General features: G+C 38.3%; 2 protein-coding genes across 2 annotated transcripts; both read right to left on the bottom strand.

Moving 5' to 3' along the window:
• Positions 1-3,655: 3,655 nt before the first annotated feature.
• LOC143391341 (olfactory receptor 51E2) lies at positions 3,656-19,815 on the bottom strand. Its single transcript, XM_076844038.2, has 2 exons — positions 19,758-19,815; positions 3,656-4,662 (listed from the first exon to the last, which is right to left on the bottom strand). Exon 2 carries the CDS (start codon positions 4,616-4,618, stop codon positions 3,656-3,658), a length of 963 nt encoding a protein of 320 aa, XP_076700153.1. The 5' UTR covers positions 4,619-4,662; positions 19,758-19,815.
• On the bottom strand, positions 12,886-13,830 carry LOC143391340 (olfactory receptor OR51C1). The gene has a single exon (XM_076844037.2). It carries the CDS (start codon positions 13,828-13,830, stop codon positions 12,886-12,888), a length of 945 nt encoding a protein of 314 aa, XP_076700152.2.
• Positions 19,816-21,628: the final 1,813 nt, after the last annotated feature.

Here is a 21,628-nt window from a genome sequence, read left to right on the forward strand (position 1 = left end):
TGGGAATTAGAGATTATCTGATTCAGGCACCATATTAATCCAAAGAGATTGTATAAATTACATAAAATCACCCACCGAGTGGCAGAACAGAAAGATAGCTCAGAGCTCACAAACCCCATTCCACAGCTCCTCACGCAGAGTCCAGGGTAGGCTAAGCTTCTGTCCCTCTCCAGATCTCTCTGGTCCTGTTCTAGGAGCACACAGTATAGGGTAGGAGAGTAGGTAGTTCTTCAAAAGCAACTGGATTCAAGGCCTGCGAGTCACAATACTGTATTGTATATTGAAAAATCTGTCAAGAGAGTAGATCTTATGTTAAATGCTCTTACCACAGAAGGAAAACAACGACGATGACGGAGGGAGCAGGAGGAAACTTGGAGGTGATAAATTTACTGTGTTGATTGTGGCGATAGTTTCAGGAGTGTGTGCTCATATCCACATGCATGAAGTTGTATACATTAAATTTCTACAGCTTTTCGTATGTCAATCCATGCCTGCCTGATGAGGCTATAATCTCAGCCAGTGCTATAATAAAGTGTGAAAGAGAAGACTCCAATATCAAAAAGACCTGACTTCAAGTCTGGACTCTGCATTTAACTACTGAGTGACTTTGAAAAATTATAATTCCTTTGTGCCTTAAATTACTAGTTGGCTATAAGAGTAAGAAGTGATGGACAAATGCTCTCAGTTTCCTTTTAGATAGACATTTCCCTAACACATCTTTACAGGTCCTGAGAGAGCCAAGTACCCACTGTTCAGGGCTGCAACCTTGGTAATAGCTTTAGAAGATGTGAATCCATGTAGAGTTGGTGATCAGTCTGTCCTTGATCTTGAGACACATGATTTGGACATACTAACATCACAAAATTTTGAGCTTGAATAGATAGCTTGTGATGTCTACTGAATATTGAATTTGCACAGCTAATCTGTTTTATGTTTGACATGACATAGTACAGATGGCTTCTCTTTCAATTTTCAGTTCTCCTTTCATGGCTTGTCTGGCCACAGGGATGATCTTTTTTATTTTTTCAATTCATATATCTCTTTTATTCAGGGTTTGTCAGAGAAGTAGAACTAATAGGATGGATGGATGGATAAACAGACAGAAACAGAAACAGAGAAATGGAGAGAGAAAGAGAGGCTTACGTTGAGGAACTGGCTTACATGTTCATGGAGGCTAGTAAATCCCAAACCTGCAGGGTGGGCAGATAGATTCAAGGAAGTGTCAGCACTACAGTTTAAAGGTTATGGCTGTGTCTGCTGCAGAATTCCCTCTTGCCTAGAGGAGATCCATTTTCTGTCTCTGAGGACCCTCAACTGATTGGATGTGGTACATCCACATTATGGAGGGCGATCTGCTTACCTCAAAGTCCATCAATTTACATGTTAATGACATCCAAAAACATTCTCATGGAAATATCTAAAAATGCATCTGACCCAAATGTCTGACTCTATGACACTGGCAAGCTGGTACACAACATTCACCATCACAAGGTCACATGATTGTCCCATACACGTAATCACTGCTTAAATATTTGAGTTAGAAAAAACTTGCTAACTTATTACCTAATATTAGTGGATGGATATATAAAATGAACTTGGAATTTTTTTCTATTTCTGTATTTTTACCTCAGAAATGAAGCTTATTATAAAGTTATAGGCAGAAAAAGATGAGCTGAGAACGTGGGTGATTTGCCCAAGAATACACAGTAACAGGAACACTTGCTGTCCCCCTGTGATTGATTCATTTTTAGGCTATATGCAGATATAAATATACTTAGTGTTCTTCATGATGGGATTTGAAGCCTGGAAATATTGCTACTGAAATCATGGGCCAATTACAACATTAGTAGTCCTGGTATTAAAACTTTGTTACTTTGGAATACATACCATCCTTTCAGAAATAATATTTTCCTCAATCCAATAAAGTCAAAATAAAATTATTTCAATATGTTCTTGACATAAAATTAATAATGAAATATTTTCCATTAAGTTTTGAAGATTTTTTTTTATTGTGGTAAAATATAGATAATATAAAATTCACCATTTAAGTAATTGAGCATACAATTCAATAGCATCAAGTATATTAACACTGCTTTGCAACCATCACCACTATCCATTTCCAGAGCTTTTTAACATCTCAAACTGAAACTCTGTAACTTCTCAAGCTCACATAAGCCCAGCAATTGTATTCATTCCAGTTTCAACTACTCATTAGAGTTTCTAATTCATACAATGAGAATATTCTACCTTGAAATAAAATGCGTTTAAAATCTTTTCAGTTCTGCAAACAATACATGTCAGGGACCCTTGTACTGATGGAAAAGAAGACTGAAGACTCTCACATATTTCCAAATATCAATTTATAGGATTCTATAAAAATAAAGTATCAAGGGGCTGGGGATGTGGCTCAAGTGGTAGCGCTGCTCGCCTGGCATGCGTGCGGCCCGGGTTCGATCCTCAGCACCACATTCAAAGAAAGATGTTGTGTCCGCCAATAACTAAAAAATAAATATTAAAAAAATTCTCTCTCTCTCTCTCTCTCCCTCTCTCACTCTCTCTAAGAAAAAAAAATAAAGTATCAAGCATAACAAAATTTAAATTTTTTTCTGACACCTATATTAAAACTCAGTATCATTCAAAATATTGGACAGATACAGGACACACTAAAAAAGGGAAGACATGATCCAAGAGATATAATATATGAATGAGACAAGCAGACAAAACCATTTTCCTTTAGCTTGGAAAGAAGTAAGCTATCAGATCATGGCTACTAAACATGAAGCGTGAACTAACCTGGTTCTGTCACCCTCAACCAGGAAAGGGTTATCTCTCAGGCACAAAAAACAAAGATAACCATCTTAGCACACAGCAGAGAGAAAAAAGGGTTTGCACAGGCAGAGGAAATAAATGGCAGATGTTAAACAGGAAGCAATATAAATGGCAGTTAAGTAACTGGATTCAATTATCAAATTTAATTTCAAACCGTGGCACAGCACACAAAAACTACGTGATTAGTTAAGTCACTTTGCTGTTATAAGCTTCATTTTTATCACCTGTAATGAGTAGACAAAAATGGTACCAACCCCATAAAGCTGTGAGGATCACAAAAAAGCTATAAAGCACTTACCATAGTGACTGGAACATTGTAAGAACACAAGATAAGTGTATAAACACTATTATTAAGGGCTTGGATAAATTCCCAGGTAGTACATTACAAACCAACAGTGGGGACTGTGGCAAGCCCTGGCTTCCATAAATTGTCAGTTTAATTTCTCACATTAAAAAAAAAAACTGTACATGTCAACTAAACAATAACTACATGACAAAAAGTTTAAAAAGCAGGAATAAAACTAAATCATCAATCATTTGAATACATTTCCTCCAAGGTATAGGCTGTTTTTCAACCTAGTTTCAATCAAATATCCTTATTATTTTAGTTAATATTACAATGTTTCATTTTTATCAGTCTTTTAACCAGATAATATTCCATTAATATGGATTATCCCACTTATTATTCCATGAAGCAACTAGACTGTAGTTTACTATTCCAGCTGGAGAAAAGCACTGATGTGTTTACAGGCAACTGGAATTAAATTAGTGTTATGAAATAATTATATTAAACCAGTAAGGATAAGGGGAATTAGAATGGCAAGGGTCACCTATGTTCCACAGCTTGAATGTCCTTGTCACAACTGATCTTGAGCATAGCCAGCACCCGTGTTCTGATCTGCTTGGTCTTGGCACCGTAGATGATGGGATTGATTACAGGAGGCAGCAGCAGGTAGACATCCCCCATGAGAACATGCACGATGGGATCAAGGCTGTTTCCAAAGCGGTGCACCACCGAGAGGCCGATGAGTGGCACATAGAAGGCCAGGACCACACCAATGTGTGACACACAGGTCCCAAAGGCTTTGGCCCTTTCTGACTTGGAGGGCAGTTGCAGAACTGTTCGTATAATCAGAAAGTAGGACAAGGAGATGAACATGACATCCACACCCATGACCAGAAGAATGGCAGTAAGACCATAGACCATATTGGGCAATGTGTCTGCATAGGCCAACTTCATCATATCCTGGTGCACACAGTAGGAGTGTGAGAGCACATTGGAGTGGCAGAAGGCCAGCCGCTTGATGAGTAGTGGCAGTGGGAAAAAGAAGAGGGATCCACGGATCACAGCCACCATGCCAATCTGGGCTGTTACTGTATTATTGAGCACTGCAGCATGGCGCAGTGGGTGACAGATGGCCACATAACGGTCAAAGGCCATGGCCAGTAGGATGGTGGATTCAATGGCTGAGAGAGCATGAATGAAGAACATCTGGACAAGGCAGGCATCAAAAGAAATCTCCCGGGAGTCAAACCAGAAGAGGGCAAGGATCTTGGGCATGGTGGATGTGGACAAGGCCAGGTCAATGGCTGCCAGCATGCAGAGAAAGAGGTACATGGGAGCATGCAGTCTGCGCTCTGTTCTTACAATAAAGACTACGATGCAGTTCCCAAACAAGGCCACGGCGTACATTGAAAGCAGGGGGAAGCCGAACCAGAAATGGGCTTCCTCTAGTCCTGGGATACCAATAAGTACAAAGGTGGCATGTGTGAAGTTGCAGGAACTCATAGCTGGCACTGAGGAGGGGGAACTGCAGAGGTCACACTGGTAGCCTGTTAAGACATAAGACAATCAGAGAGTCCCCTGGAAACCTGGGAGTGAGTACTTCTAGCTTTCCTTCCCTCCTGTTCCCCACCACCACTTAAGCTCTTTTTTAAGCTCCAAGTCCCTCTTTTCCGAAGGAAGGACTGTGACAGCTCAAATTCTTTGATTATTCACTGCCCTCCAGGTAGATTTAAATTTTTGAAAGGGGACCCAGGGAGACACATGATTATCCCTAAATGAAGAATTCCCAAATTTTCTCAGGTTTTTCCTCTGGCCCATACCTTCACTGTCTGAGAAGGAGGTGGCTTTTTTTTTTTTTAATTAGGTACACTCCTTTTAGATAAACCTATCTTCTTTCCCTCCCCCTCTCTGCCTCTCCCTCCATTCTTTTTTTCCCTCCCTCCCTTCCTTTCTTTCTTCCTTATATTTATTTTGTATTCCATAAGCATTTCTTGTATGGTATATTATTCAGCTTTTTGTCACTGGGACAAAATAACCTGAGAAAATCAATTTAAAGGAGGAGACATTTATTTTGGCTTATGGCATCAGAAGTTTCAGTTCATGGTCAACTGACTTTTTTGCTGTGGGCTTACAGCGAGGCAGGAAATCATGGCAGAGAGGGTGTAGTGGAGTAGAGTTTCTCATCTCATGGTGACTGGAAAGCAGAGAGAGAGAGAGAGAGAGAGAGAGAGAGAGAGAGAGAGAGAGAGAAGCAAAGGGCAAGACCTACTCTTCCAGGGATTCACCCTCAGTGACCAGCGTCCTTATAATTCAATCACTTCCTAAAAGCCTCACCTTTAAACAGTGCTTCATTGAGAACCAAGGCTTCAACACATGGTTATGTTGATTTAGAGATGAAAAACATTTTTCTTGCCCTCAGCAAGGCTTGCTTAGGGTGGAAGAGACAAACAATCAATAAATTTGAGTATTATGATAAATGATAACATAAGGTACACATGCATTGGAGTGGGAGAGGCATGATCAGAGGAGCCTTCCTGGAAAAAAATGATTCTTTTGTTCAGTCTTGAAACATGAGAGAAAGTTAGAGAAGGGAGTAAAAGCAAGGCAGTGGGGACAGGAAACACCACAGGTTTTCTAGGTAAATAGTTGTCCTTAGTTCTAAGATCAGCAAGTGGGAAAACAAATGCAATTGCAATGGAAAAATAAGAAAAAGAAAACAAACCACAGGTAAGAGAAAAAGGCCCAAAGTCAGTCTCTTAAGGAAAAAAGAAAACTCATCTGGAATTGTAAAATCAAAGGTAGTTACTTCCTGTGATAACTTCTTCACCCCAGGGTTACCTCCAGCAGATCCTAGCATATTCCCTGTGCAGACTCTTCACTCTGCTCCTGGCTGGCAGATTCCACCCCACCTGAAAGGTGCCTCTAAGCCATTCCCATTTCCCCTGAAGAGAGCTCGGTTTGAGTCCTGATTTTGGAAGTCCCGATTTTACAATGATGTTTTGAGATCTTTGTGTTTCCTAGAACTTGTCTCAACAAATTGCTCATGTCAAGGATGACATTTCAATTTTGGAAGCCCTATGTTGCTTTGTCCCAACCTCCTACTCCACTCAAACACCTGGGCCCTGACCTTATTGATCTTTTTCTCTGCTACATTCCTTTAGTACCAGGCCTTAAGAGGTAATTGTCTCTAAAAAGCCATTTTAGAAGGAGGCTCTGACTCTTGGAAATCAATTCTTCAGGTGTTTCCACTGACAGTATTCAGGTTTTCATGTGATCTCTCGCAGGATTTTTTATGTCTAACTTGGGTTTTTACTACAGCTGGGAGATACTCTTCAATATGCCTTAATGGAGAGGGGTTTAGAGACCAGCAGTCTTAAAATATGTTATGATAAAGTGAGTACTAACAGATTTGAATTGGATTCTCCCCATTTTGGATGAGCAAGGGCAAACAGATCCAGGGTTCACGTCTATTTTCTCTTCTCCATGTTTAGAATTTGTACAGAGGCACAATAGCTTCTCTTTCTAGACAAATATCAAATCCCAATTATTCTACCAGTGCCTCTGAAACACAAAGAGCACTTTTCAGAGGCAAACAATTATATTCTTCAGGGAGATAGAAGAGCTGGTATCTTGGATCCTTCCAGCTATGTATCCATCATAAAGAACTTGTGGAGGGATGTAGTAATTCAAACAAATCATGCTGAACAATGTGGGACAGAGCTAAGGAACCTTTCCTGGAGAAAGGCCAGGTCACTAGGCCACTGTCCCCAAGAGCAATGGGGCCCAGGGTGAAGAGTAGTCCATCATGGAGGGGTGTCAAGGAGAGCATGATATTTCCCTGTGCTGATAGACACAGGGCCTCTGCTGGCCACAGGATCCTGTACTTCCTTAACCCCTCTCTTCACGGAGCACCTTTTCTGCTTTGCTGGTACATGTACTTCCTTACTGAATTCCAGAAACTCTTGCCAATCATCTTGTCTCCCAATGTCTCTATCCAAGAAGACCTCATGTTTTCTGGCTTCCTGCCTGAAGAGTCTCCTTGCTATACCCAGTTTCAGCTTCTCTTTGGATCTGAATGTGACAGCTAGGTTCATTCTCACCTGTCTTTCTGGACTGGCAGCCAAGGGACTTTTTAAGTCTGTGAAGGTGTGGGTGGGTTACAAGTGTTGTCCTATCATGAATCAGTTTGTGGGACCTTCAAGGTCTGTAAGACTGGCAGGAGCCTTAGTTTGTCAGGTTCCAGGTGAGGATATACCCACCTGAGAATGGTGAGTCCAATTCAGAGAAAGCAGCTGGAGCTGGCCTTCTATTTCTGTAACAGGCTTTTTTTTTTATAACGCTCCCTGGAAGGCCCATGGGAACAGGCTGTGGGAGTAGGAGCTGAGGCCCCAGGGACTTGGCAGCAGAGGAATAAAATCTCCATGTCCACTGTGTGCCACTCTCATAGCTTCCCACTATTTCTTTCTGGGGGGCAATCTCAAAGGGCTCCTTTCCTCTGCCATTACCATCACACTGACGCACACAGGTCTCTTGACAACGTGGCCTGACTCTTTCAGCCAACCCAGGCTCTCACAGTTAGCCACAGGGGTAGTGTGTTTCTTCATTAGCCACTCTGCAGGACATGACAGGCAAATGGGTGGACAGTTATGGTCCTTGGGCTCTTGGAGTTCACATCTTCTTTAAACACCAAGATACACAAAAAAGAAGCCCTACAATTCAAAATAGGGTCATCCACATCTCCATATGTTTCCTCAGTTTCTCTTTCAGTTGAAAAACAGCCTTTGAGGTAGTGAAATCTTTCCTTATTGCACCTGTGTCACAGATAAATGACAGATGCAATAAGAACTCTTTACTGTAGGTTACAGTGTTTACAATGATTGGAGAAATCTATATGCAGACTTTTCATTCATTCACATTCAACAAATATTTATCAAGTGCCTATAATATCATAAGCAAAATAGACAAAAAATCCCCACCTTATGGAGTGTACATTCTAATGAGGGAGGCAGACAATAAAGAAATTAATACATAAACTAAATAAGATGTTAGGTTTTCATAAGAAGAACAAATATCAGGGAGAAGAGAACAGATAACTATCAGGGGGAAGGAGTTGAACTTCAGATGCAGTTGCCAAGGAAGGCCTCACATAATGGAGCGATTTGAGGAGAGGCCCAAGAAGTGAGGAATATATCTATGGATATACAGGGAAGACCATTCCAAGAAGGAACAGATATTACAAGTAAAATCCTTGAGGAGGGAGTGTTTCTGGTAGAAAGCCAGTGCTCCTGAGCAGAGAGAATAGGTAGAAAGTAGAAGGGATGGAATCGAGGGTTCTGGGAATTGGGCCATATTGGGCCTTATGAGGACTTACAGGCCATTTAAGGACTTTTACTTAGCCTCTGAGTGTGCTGAGGGTCCATGGGAAAAATTTATAAAAAAGATTTATTAAAAGGAAAGATTTATAAAAAAAGGATCTGAAATGAGTTAGACTTTAAATTTTATCAGAATGGTTTTCTCTAGTTGCCCTCTAGACTCATTTGCATTGGTATGTCATTGCCCATTCTGATCTTTCTTTCCTCATTTTCTTTCTGTGACTTCTTCATGCTTTGAGCCTTTACGACCTAGCTCCAGCAAGCATCCCCAGGCCCTCTGACCCCCTGATCTTTATCCTCCAATGACATGTGCTCTGCATCACACCCAACAGGGCTATCTTTGTACTTTATGTAGTACTTTATCCCCCAGCCTCTCCACGCTTAGAGAGCTAAGCACATTAGTTTACACTTATCATTTCACTGCAATCTCTGAAAAGAGGAGCAGAAATACTTTCTTATCAATCAGACACCAAGAGTTTCTTATTATTCACCTGTATCTGGCCTTGGAGTTTATTCATTGTGTAACAAACATTTCCTTAGTACTAGCTTATGTGGGTACCATTGCTGTGCTTAGGTGCTGCAGAGGTAAATAAGATTAAGTCCTTGCTTTAAATGTGTTCACAGATATTGATGCAATCTAAGATTGGATGTATTTACAAATTTAGTTAAGAAAAAATGAAAACTTAAATTACATAATTTTCTTCAACTGTGTTCAAGTAGCTGTAACAGTGGCCTATGACTGCTACTGCTCTGGCTTCTGGGTCCCTGCACACTGTGAGCTTGTCTGTCCTGGTTGAAGCATGGCATTTTCTCTGCAGCTCACCCATTCTGCAAGCATCCAACTTGCTCACTTCTTAGTGATGAAAGCTCACCATTTTCCAGGATTGGATTGCTGGACTGTAGGGCTGCGTACAGGTTAGTGCACAGGAGGGGAGGTGCTGGGGTGGGGAGAAATCTGTGGAAGTGATGTGAACAGTCAGATATTTGGTTCTTGAGACTGAAATTCCTTCTTCTCCTTTTTTTAGGACTCTGAGTACCTCCATCCTTCTCCAGCCGAAATCATTCCTTTTCCTTCCCCACTTTCTCCACACCCCACTTTATGTAGTATGTGGAAACAGTTAAACAAAAATCTAGTGACTCATCCTATGTCATTTGAGATCTTCTACTTTCCATCCTGGACCTTCTATATCTTTTTGGGGGGTGTGTAATGAGGATGATCCATAGGGTACAGGTGAAGGAATAGAAAGGGATAGAAATAAACAGAAACTGGCTATTGATTCAAAACATAAATTACCTCTTTAAAGTGGCCTTCTCACTTTTATGTTTTTATCAGCACTCATTAATGACTAGACAAGATGTGTTGGAGAGAGGAAGAACTAAGGCTGTATGGCATGAGAGCAAGCTTACATGAAGCTACATGAATCATGGTGAAACTTTCATATTGAAGGGGGCATTTCCTACTGTCTCCTTCAAAATGTGGAGCTCCATAAAAATTTATCTGTAGACTCTAAGAGTAATTTTCTGATATTGGAGAGATTTGTTATCTTCTTGTGTGCCCTCCAAAGCCTTATGCACCTTTTAAGATGCAGTTTGTTTATTCATTAATCCAACCAAGATTAAAAGCTACTGTGGGACCGACACTGTGGATAGAAATGTAGGAACAACAATGACTATGACACAGTTCCTTGTCTTGAAAAGTGAGCTCAGAGCCTGCTGTGGGGAGAAAGGATACTGGAGAGTCTCAAGAGGGTTGTCAAGAAGCACAAGGTGTTACAGGGGTACCTGGGAGGACATGAAGACAGAAGGGGTCAGGAAAGGCTTTGAAGTAGGGTCACCTCTCCTGTAAATCAGGGGGAGGGAGACAGAGTACTATCGGTAGAGGTAACAGTTTATGCAAAGGCTTGAAGGTGACAGCAGTCAGTCAGGATTAAGGAAATGCAGGGTGTTCATTGTGCCCGGAGCATTATGCAGAGGAGAAGCAATGAAACTTGAGAGGTCAATAGAGTCAGGTCATTGAAACATTTTATTATTTTTACTATGTGGCAAATCCTTGGAAGATAGCATGTATGAAATAATTCCTTATTCTTAATAAACCTTATTTCTGATGAGGAAACCAGAAAAAATGTATTAATATGAATATGTTGGTCTATAAAAGTGCTAGAAATTAAAAACAGCAGGTAAGAATGAGAGTGAATACAAGGCATGAATTGAGGGAGAGGTAATGGTGTTATTACTTTCATACCATCAAGAATCCTGCAATAAAGCACTCGAACAGGGAAGGGACCTGCATGAAGTGAGGAGGTCAGCCATGTGGGTTTATGAGGGAAGAACATTCCAGACAGAGAGAATAGCAAGTGATGATGAAACCTGCTTGATGAACTAAAAAAATATTCAGATTAATGTGGGTATAGTAGAATTAGTCAAGGGAGAGTAACAGGGGATGGAGTTGGTTGGGATGGTGGGGGGAAGTCAGATCAGACAGATTGCTCATGAACTATTACTGTGAATTTTCCACAGATAAAACAAGAGGCCATTGGAACATGCTGAACAGAGAAAGTGGCAAGATCTGCCTGTGTATTAAAACAAGCACTCTGCTATGATTGCTATTAAACCCCATGCTGCTGTAAGGGGAAATGGGCTATCAAGCAAGGATGGATGAAAGAAGACCCTCTATGAAGCTATACACAAATGACTTCAGGTCCAAGATGATGGCTGGCATTGTGATGGTAGCAGTAGAGGTGATGTAAGGGGGTGAATTCTTGACTTGCTGATAGGTTGGTTTTAGAATAAAAGTCAAAGAGAGGCATTGGGTAATTCCAAATGTTCTGTCTCAGAAACTTGAAAAGTAGAGTTTCTTGGTTAGGGATGATTGGATGAGCCTGTGTTTTCCTTGATGGGAATAGTAGGATTTTGTACATGTTGAGTCTAAGAATTTTGAGACATTTTAGTATAGATATTGATGCATAGGCAATTGGGTGAATGTGGAGTATAAATACTAACTTGGGTTTTGTCAGGATATGGGTGATATTTAAAGTCATGTTGTTAGGTGAAATGGGAGTATGACAAAGGGAAAAGATAAAGGTCTGAGGACAGAATACCAAGGTATTCCAACACAGGAAAATGAAGACTAATGACAACCAAGATGAAATTATTCTTGTACACATGCTGAGAATTCTTACATCACCCTTAGTCTTTAGTAGCCAGTACTATAGTTACTTAATAAATTCCCTGTAAATATGAATGAATACTTCTGTTTTCTTTCTGACCTGATAGCTCTAGAGCCCAACTTACCTGAGTGATATCAAGGAGGAGAAATTCTAGACTTAAGGCTTAGAATGTTCATGATGCCCATGTCATTGAAGTATCTGCTTTGAAAACTTGAGAATTAGTGTAAATACACAGGGTACAGATGATTAACATTCTAGAGTAAGCGGTCACATGACATGACACAGATTTGAACATTTCTAAGTAAATGATGCAAATTTTAGTTAATTGGCAATTTATGGTTATTTCAAGTGAAAATTGATGGAGGGCTGAGAGAAATTTCAGTATATGTTTCAGTCAGGAAAGATCATCAGATAGAACATACTTGTAAGGTCTGAAGATTTTGATTTGAGTGTTTTCTTCCTAATTTGGTTGAAAATTTCTAGAGGACAGAGGCGTATATTTCTTGAAAAATTTGTATTTTTATTTGTATTTTTACTTCTTTATGTCCTCCAGAACAAATCATGTGGACTGATGTACATATACTAATTATATATACATATATATTATATTACACTATCGGTAGCAGTATAGCACTTAATTTAAGAATGTGGGGACCCTGGAGTCAGATTGCATGGGTATGCTCTGCCACTTACTAGATGTTTAAGCCAACTACTTAATATTTTATGACTTAAATTTCTCGTTAGTAATGGAATAACTATCTTATAATGTGGATTGGAAATAAAATATTTTAATTCATGTAAAAATACTTGAAACTCATAACCTGTCAAAGGAAATAATAAATATTAGTTTAAATTATTAGTATAGTTGGAAAACATCTACTTTTCACAAAGGAGGGACTTCTTCATGTGCATTCTAACTTCTATGAGGTGGTTGAGGCAAGAATAAAATGGCTATCAAAAGGGATCAAAGGCAACAATTTGAAGAAAAAGTAGTAAGAGGGAGAAATTCTAGACTTAAGACTAATAATGTACATGCTTCCCATTTGTATATCTATGCCTTCTCTTCTATAAACTAGGGGGTTAGAATAGCTGATGTTCTAGGATACATTCCAGCTTTAACTTTAAATAATTGTATATTTAGCTTCAATGAGCAACAGATTTTGTTTTGATTTCTTAATTGATAACATGGCTGGAGGTAGAAGGATCCATCTATCTCTAGACTACTAGGATTCTATGTTTCTTTAGAATGGAGAATTTTTATCACAGCTCTACGTATCTGTTTGGTCTTCACACTGTAGATAATGGGATTCATTACAGGAGGGATCAGCAAGTAGGTGTTGGCGATCATGGTATGTACATATGGCGGGGCTCCTTTTCCAAATCTGTGCACAAAGGATAGACTGATCAATGGAATATAGAATATAGCCACAGCCCCAATGTGGGAGATGCATGTGCTGAAGGCTTTCCTCCTCTCTTCAGGGGAAGCAATGCTGAGGACAGTCCTAATGATCAAAACATAGGAAAGGAGGATGAGGACTGAGTCCACACCAACAGTAGAAATCATGGCAGTCAATCCAACTGCACTGTTGATCCTGGTGTCTGTGCATGAGAGCTTCATCACATCAGGGTGGAAGCAGTAGGAGTGGTGGAGCACGTGGCTGTTGCAGAAGGACAATCTTTTAAGAAGTGCTACCATTGGTGTCAACATTAGGGTTCCCCTGATGACAATTGCCACTCCAATTTGAGCTATTCTATAGTAGGTTAAAATAGTGGCATACCTAAGTGGATTAGAGATGGCCACAAAACGATCAAAAGCCATGGCCAACAGTACTGAAGATTCCATGACAGTGAAGAGTTTGATAAAGAACATCTGTGATAAGCAGGCATTGAAGCTGATCTCCCTGGCATTAAACCAGAATATTCCCAGCATGGTGACCAGAGTGGATATGGACAGCCCAAGGTCTGTGGTGGACAGCATGGAGAGGAAATAATACATGGGTTCGTGGAGACTGGGCTGCGTGACAATGACAAAGAGAATCAGGCTGTTCCCTGAGAGGGCAGTTGCATAGAGAAAGCAGAAGGGAATGGAGATCCAGGTGTGGAAGGCTTCCAGCCCAGGAACACCAGTAAGCAGGAAAATGATGGAAGAGGATGTGAAGTTCTGGAAACTTGACATACTGGATTAAAAGTACACAGAACAAGTCTGAAACAAAAAAGCTACATTAGGATTATTTCTAATTACAAATATTCAAACAGAAAACTGACCAAAGATGAATATCTATATAATATATAAAAATATGAATGGGTCACTTAAATTGATAAAAATGACATGTAAGATTTCAACCACTATGGTAGATATCCTAAAAATATTTGCCTCAGCCCACAATTTTCCTTCTCTGGGTCTCTTTGCTGTTAGCTATATTTATCTCATGTGATCTCTCTTCCACTGTTATAGCTGTAGATGACTGGACTAAAAATAGACACTTTATCCTAGATTGCCAAATCATATTTCATTCTTCCTGGGATTTTTTTGTAAGAAAGAGGTAGCCATTTAATTTTTTTTTCTATATAGTTGGCACCAGAGAAAAATAGACTGGGAATGTGGAGTTAATGGTAATTAGCTGTAAGTATGGAAAGCAGAGACACTTACAGACAATATTGGAAGCCAGAAATTATAGAGAAAGAGATAATTATTACAGAAAGTAACATATATGAAATGACAAATAAACAAACTAGAAACTAGAGCAGTCATGCACTTGCTTGCAGCATCTAATCATTAAAGGAGTCCTTACACCGCAGCACTTGCCATCACATTTGGAAGAAAGACAGAGGAAGAACACAGACCTCCCACTAGGCTTAGAGACAGAGAATGCTGCTCTTCATCTGGCATAATGGGCTGCCACGTGAAAGTATATATCTGTCTTGTTTATGCCTGAAGACTTGTTCTCCAGAACAGATGTTCACCATTTTGTTAAGACACAGGAGATACCTAATAGAATGTCACTGTTTTGTTTTGAAGGGACAGACACAACTTTGTTGATAACATCACAATTCTTTCTTTATTGAGTAGAGAGTTGTAGACTAGGAAGAGAGATATGTATGTGAGTTTAAAATAGGGACAAATGGGAAAAATAGAGAGATTATAGCTTTGTCTGGAGAAGGTTCATCAATGAGAGAGCAATTTTAGGATAGGTTCTTCAGTGGGAAAAAAAAGGTACTAAGCAGCTGACAGTAAGTGTAAGATAAAAAGGGGAACGAAAGGATCCCAAATTTCCAGACCCTAAGAACTCACCCAGAAAAAGTGTTAACTTAAAGATCACCTGAAGAAACCTTATTAAAAAAATGAAAAAAAAAATTAGCTAAAATTATCAGAAAATTAGAGGGAAAAAAAGAAGTGTGTTGTATTATATAAGCTGACCAAATAGGTAAACTATAAGTTTATATTCTGATATTGACAGTAATCAGTGTCTTCAGGGGAGTGATGGATATAATGTCTTAAATGTATAATGGAACTTCACAAAAAGAAGAGAATTTAATAACAATGCATTGTTTACTTCAAAGCTACTAGAAGATAGGATTTTAACTGTTGTCATCACAAAAAAATAATAAATATTTGAAGTTAAGGATATGCTAATTAGCCTGATTTGACCATTCCAAAAGGTAAACATGTATGGAAATACCACATTGTGCCCCATAAGTATACACAGTATTATTGGTCAGTTAGAAGTAAAATAATTTTATAAACTAAAAGAGACAAACATAAAGTGAACATTCAGTAGGTTTGTAGAATTTGGAGAAGCCTTTCTAGAAAAGGTGCTGCTAATAAAATAAAACAGAATCACTGAAGTAGATGAAGGGAATTGAAGGAAAGGGAGGAGGATGGGATAAAGAAAGACAGTGGAATGAATCTGACCTAAGTTTTCTGTGCACACATATGAATATACCATAGCAAATCTCATCATCATGCACATCTGCAAGACACTAATTAAAAAACAAAACAAAACAAAACTATGTGTAAATAGCAGAAAGATAGAGTAGAGGGAAGGGAACAGAGGGAGGAGATGGGGAAGAAAAGGGAAGTACTGGTGACTGAATTAGAGCAAATTATATTCTGTGCTTTTGTGATTATGTCAAAATGAGTCCTAATGTTATGTATCACTAAAAAGAATGAACCATTTCTGTGTGTTGTTTCAATTGAGATGAAGAGTTACAAGTCCTTTAGAATGCAATATGTAAAAATGTTGAGCAGGAATGCTCTCATGAAATTTCTTACCTTGATCTTCCCTTTCACTCTCAGGACATTTACTGAGTACCTATTTTTGCATAGTGCTGTTAAAAGTTAAGGAACAAAATAAATAAAAACCCCTTAAAGAGTTTATAATCAAGTAAGTGAGAAAGATCAGTACTGCTTCTTAATAACTTCAATATCTAGTGTATAAGGTAAATATTAAAATGGTTATGGAAGTACAGAGGACTTTCTGTACATACCAATTTACTCTGGATATCATCACTTTTATTTAATATGCAATGATTAAGTTCCAATTTTTATCATTGAGTTCTAAAATCCTATTAAAAAACACTTTAAAAAATTAAACTGCTACCTGAACAATTTATTTTTCACCCTAACCTTTTAATGGCTCACTTTATATTGTTTCAATAATCCATTATTTGTTGCCCATTTCATTCTTTTTCCTTCCTTTTCTTGCTGAGAGATCATAAACCAAACCCAACACCAAACCACAGAGCACAGTTTGATCTCGTCTGTCTTTAAGTTCTCTCCTTTTCATGGCTCTTCAACCATATCTTCCTGCATTCTGTCCTCATCCATGCTGAGTTTAGAGACAGGTGATTGATTACATATTCCTCCTTCTCACGGCCAATAACTCTACTTAACCACTTATCATAAATGTTAGTGCAGTTCAATAGCAAACATGCATTGGGCACTCACTGAATCTTGTGTCAGTCACTAAGAAGAGGAAGCAAGTGAAATAACAGTGGTTTTGTGCCCAGGGAAGCCATGGCGTTTGTCAAGAGCTGAAAAACCCAGGCTTAGAAGGATGAATTATATTATTATTATTATTATTATTGTTGTTGTTATTATTATATCTTCTTATAATATCTTATTATGTTTATTAAGAGTCTGGTGATTCTTATAAAAATGAAAATTGATTTTGAAAACCTGCTGCATGTCAGACTGTATTAGGGACAGTGCTTTTCAAAGGAATAGGAAACAAAGAAAGAAAGTCACTAGCTATAGATTGCACAAAGATATCAGATATCTTAGAGATAAGGCCTAGAAATTGTGTGGAGTGACAGATTCAGAGTATGTGTGTCTACTTCTGTGTGTCAAGAAGAATAAGTTCCAAGAAATCTGAACAGAGTAGATGAATTGTAACTTTGTAAAGTTTTGATGGGTGTATGTGAATTTACAAGGATGAGCAACAGGAGAAGGGTGTTTTTGACGTAGATAACAGGAGCATAGGTAACATGAGATATGAAGGAAAAATAATAGCAGTCAGTTTATCATATAACTGCAAGAAAATTAACACGATGGAAACTTAAGCGTGAGGCAGGGTGCTGTGGGTGATGAAGCTAGAGGAATCATCAGGGTCAGATCACACAACTTGAATTCTGAGGGAAGGAAGATGGACTTTGATTTTAGTTGCACAACATCAAAAACCAGGCATTTCCAAATATTTTATGAATAAACAAGCAAATAATTCTCCATCTCTTCTAATTTAACTCCAACAAAATTCCTTTCCTTCTTTAGTATCTTGTTTGCTACCATTGATTCCTTTTCTGCAGTCTCCAATACTCAAGTTTTGTCCCAACTCAAAAATGAAAGCTTCCTACACTGTAGTAGAGATATTTTCCACACATTCAATTTGATCAGTATATATTGAATAGTCTCATTATTGACCTCTGTGCTTAGATAGCAAAGAATATAAAACACAAATCTTTCTTCTTTGCATTTTTATAATGCTAAAAAGTTATTTGAAGAACAGTCTGATTTTGTTCATTATTCCTTCACCTTCAGTAACAGAATGTTTTCTTTAATAACTCTCAGAGACTCCCCCAACTGATGTCACTGATGATTTTCTAAATACCAAGTATAATAGTTCATTTTAAGATTTGTTTTTCTTTCCATCATCTCAAATTTTGGCAACGGGGATTACCTCTTCCTTGAAATTTTCTCCTTCAGTGCCTTCAATGCCAGTTGTTCTGGCCTTTTTCCTATGTATCAAGCAATGTTTTTGTTCTGTCTTACAAACTGTGGCATCCTTAAAGGGTGATTTTCTTCCAAGAAGTTCTTCTTCTTTCTCTCCATATAATGTCCTTAGGATATCTTAGTTATTTCCATGGCTTTAAACAGACCTTGCATCCAGATAATTCACAAGTCTGCAATCTAATTATAGCATATCCTGAGATCTATGCTTCAAAAGTTAGCAGACTGTTGTGGCAACATGTCTGGGCTTAAACTGAAGGAAGGCAGTAATGAAAAGTGAAAGTAGGCAATCAAATCTTCCAATTAGAGAAATTCTGGCAGCAGTTTGGAGAAAAAAAAAATCAGAACTCTTGCTTTTAGTAAATAAAAGGTGAATAAAGTACTTTACCTCTGAGGGACATCCACATCCATCCATAAACCCTCATGTACTTCACCTTCAATGCAAGCCAAACAGAAATCATTCTCTGCCCCATTCTAAACCCAGCTCTTTCTTCTGTTACATTTTTCAGCAAATGGCATGAAGCTCTAGTAATCATCTAATTAGAATTAGTCTCCACCCACAACATATACACATTCTATTCCTATTTCTTTCTGTCTCTCATGCCCTACATACAAATATTCATTAATTTATACTGATTCTACTTCCGAAATGTCAAAAACTGGAGCCTCAGGAGGTCTATATGTAAACACCAAGTCTAGGAAACTGTATCAAGCTGTTGCTGGTATATTTGTTGTATTTCATTCCAATTTTCTTACTTTGAGAAAATAAAGTTGTATTTCATTGCAGTTTTCTTACTTTGGTTAAACAAACAAACAAACAAATAAACAAACCCTAAACTGCTCATAGTAGAGAATAAAAAGGGATTGATGAATATTCATTGAGGAAAGCACTATACTTCTCCCAAGCTACCTTTTTTTTTAATTCCATCACTCTCAAATCTGACTCATTTTCTCCAATCCACATACACTGAAATTCTCTTTTGTGTGAAATAAGCTATATTCTCTCAACTAATTTTCCTATTCGGATCTCAAAGACACTCTTTTCTAATTGCACTGTCAGGGGCTGTAGCTTGTGGCTGTCTTTAGCTGCTAAGTTAGACCATATGGCTTCATCAGTATTCTCTAAACCATCACTAATGGCATGGTTATAGTGTATGACGGACCTGTGTTTAGCTTGTTGCTCAAATACTAACAGGTTTTGAGACCTTGTATAGCAATATAAATCTACATTTTTTTTTGACACTTGGTCAGCAAACATTATTGTGCTTTATAAGATTCTTTTAATTTGTACTAGAACACATATGGCAACTATTAGTAGATTCACTTTAAACTCACTTTTCTGATAAATAAACTGAATTTAAGAGAACGATAAAAACATATTAAGGATCACACACAACTGGTGAATGTCAGAGTTGGGATTTTTAACTCAGTGCTTTTTAATTCCAATGTTTTCAGGAAAGTTTATTTCACTGATGCCTACAAAAAATGTAAACATCCTTTGATTTAGTTTCTTCATCTATAAGATAGGATAGATACTATGCGTAACAGGTTTCTGGCATGCAGAAGGTATTCCAAACTGCTAATTTTAAAGGTTTAGTAAAAGGCATTGGGCTTAGGAATGAGGCTTACTGATCATGATAAATGTAATAGTGCACTAATTAAATTATCTAACAACAGTATCCAAGCCCTGCCAGGCAGAACAAATTGTCCATTTTCTGCAGATTTCCTGGGAATAAATAACTACAAATTGTATCATCTTCTTAATCCTACCGTCCCATCATCTGATCTAATTCTGCCCATTGTGATAAAATTCTTCTCTGTGATTAAGAAGGGGCATCTCACCTAGAGTCAGGCATGCTCACTGAACAGTTACTCACAGAGCACATCTAGCAGTTCTGCTGTCCTCTCAGTCTGACTCAGATGCTGGAGGAAGCTTCAGATTCCAGACGATGACTGAACTTATGAGACTTATTTTAGCTTGGTTGGAGAAAGGCATAGAGCTGAGAGGCCAGTTCCCATTGGTGGTGCTAATTCACCGTGTCTCTGGGTTATGGGTTCCCAGAGGACTTGCTTGATACAGTCTTTTTATATTTGTTCCATTATGCAATTATTTATTGTAGCTTCATAATTTATGGGCTGGTATAACTCTTTTTGTACTGGGAATTGAACTCAGGGGCATTTGGCCACTGAGCCACAGTCCCAGCCCCATTTTATATTTTATTTAGTGACAGGGTCTCACTGAGTTGCTTACTGCCTTTTTGCTGAGTCTGGCTTTGGGCTTGTGATCCTCTGGACTTACCTTCCCGAACTGCTGGGATTATAGGCTTGGCTAATGATGTAACTCTTCTGTTGTGCCATTTTATTTTTAAAAAGTTTTCCTTAACAGCTTTATTGAGATCTAATTAATATGCTATAAAATTCATCCATTTATAGTGTATAATTTAAAAGATTTTAGCAAAGTCACAGACTTATGCAGCAATCACCTTCACAATATAATTTTGGAAAAAATTTTAACAACCCCCAAAAGAAACCCCATCATTATTAGTAGTCCTTTTAAAGGGGATGACTTTAAAATATGAAATTTACACCAAATTGCTTAAAGGCATCTCCTATCACGAGTGTGAGTAATACTGTCCCCCATAACTCCTTACCCTCTGTCATATTCACAGTAGTATTGGTTCTTTAGTGTGGTATTCTTTTATTACCTGTGATTTTTTTATAGTGGCAGCAATCTTTTACAACTAGGTACAATAATTCATTTATTTATGCATGCATATATCAATAGGTATTTTATAAGAGTGTTTTATTATTGTAGTTTGAATACGAGGTGTCCCCCAAAAGCTAATATGTTAGACAAAGCAGGAATTTTCAGAGGTGAAGTGATTAGGTTGTGAGAGTCTTAACTGAGTCAGTGGATTAATCCACTAACATGGATTAATTGAGTGGTAACTGTGGGAAGGTGGATGTAATTGGAGGATGTGGGTCACTAGGGGTTTATATTTTGTCCCTGGTGAGGGGAGTTTTCTCTGCTTCCTAATTGCCATGTGATGAGCTGCTTTCCTCCTCAACACCCTTCTGCCATGATGTTCTGCCTCATCTTGGGTTCAGAGCAATGGAGTCAGCTGTCTGTGGTCTGCGACCTCTGAAATTACTCACACCAAATAAACTTTTCCCCTGCTAAAATTGTTATTGTCAGGTTTTTGGTCAGAGTGATGAAAAACTAGCTTATATCAAAAAACATATATTAAAACATATATTAAAAAACACTTATATTCCAAACATCTTGGTAAATGCTAGAGATTTAAAAAAAAGAATACAATATACCTCTTACTGTCCAGGGTTTTAGTGTTAAATATGATCAACCAATGAGTATGTGTTAACCAATGATAGGGCTCTCTTAGAGGCATAAAGCAAGTGCTTGATGAATACCATGGGTCAAAATCTCAGCCCACAACTTAGGGGCACAGAAAATATTGTTTTATTTAATTTTTCTTGATTTGATCTATTTTCTATTTTGAAGTTCCAATCCCTTAGGTAGAAGAAAATTAATCCTAATAATGCAGGGTTCTCCCAAATTATTGTGTTCAGTTTTTGAGAATGTTGTATTGTACCAAGGATTTGCTGTTATTTGGCCAGAGATGTCATCTGATATGAAGTAACTCTTGATCTCTGTGTTAGTCAGCTTTGCATTACTTTGGCCGAAAGAAGAACAACTTGGCTCATGGCTTCAGAGGTCTCAGCCCATAAT

The sequence above is a fragment of the Callospermophilus lateralis genome, chromosome 2, assembly GCF_048772815.1.
Source record: "Callospermophilus lateralis isolate mCalLat2 chromosome 2, mCalLat2.hap1, whole genome shotgun sequence".
NCBI lineage: Eukaryota > Metazoa > Chordata > Mammalia > Rodentia > Sciuridae > Callospermophilus > Callospermophilus lateralis.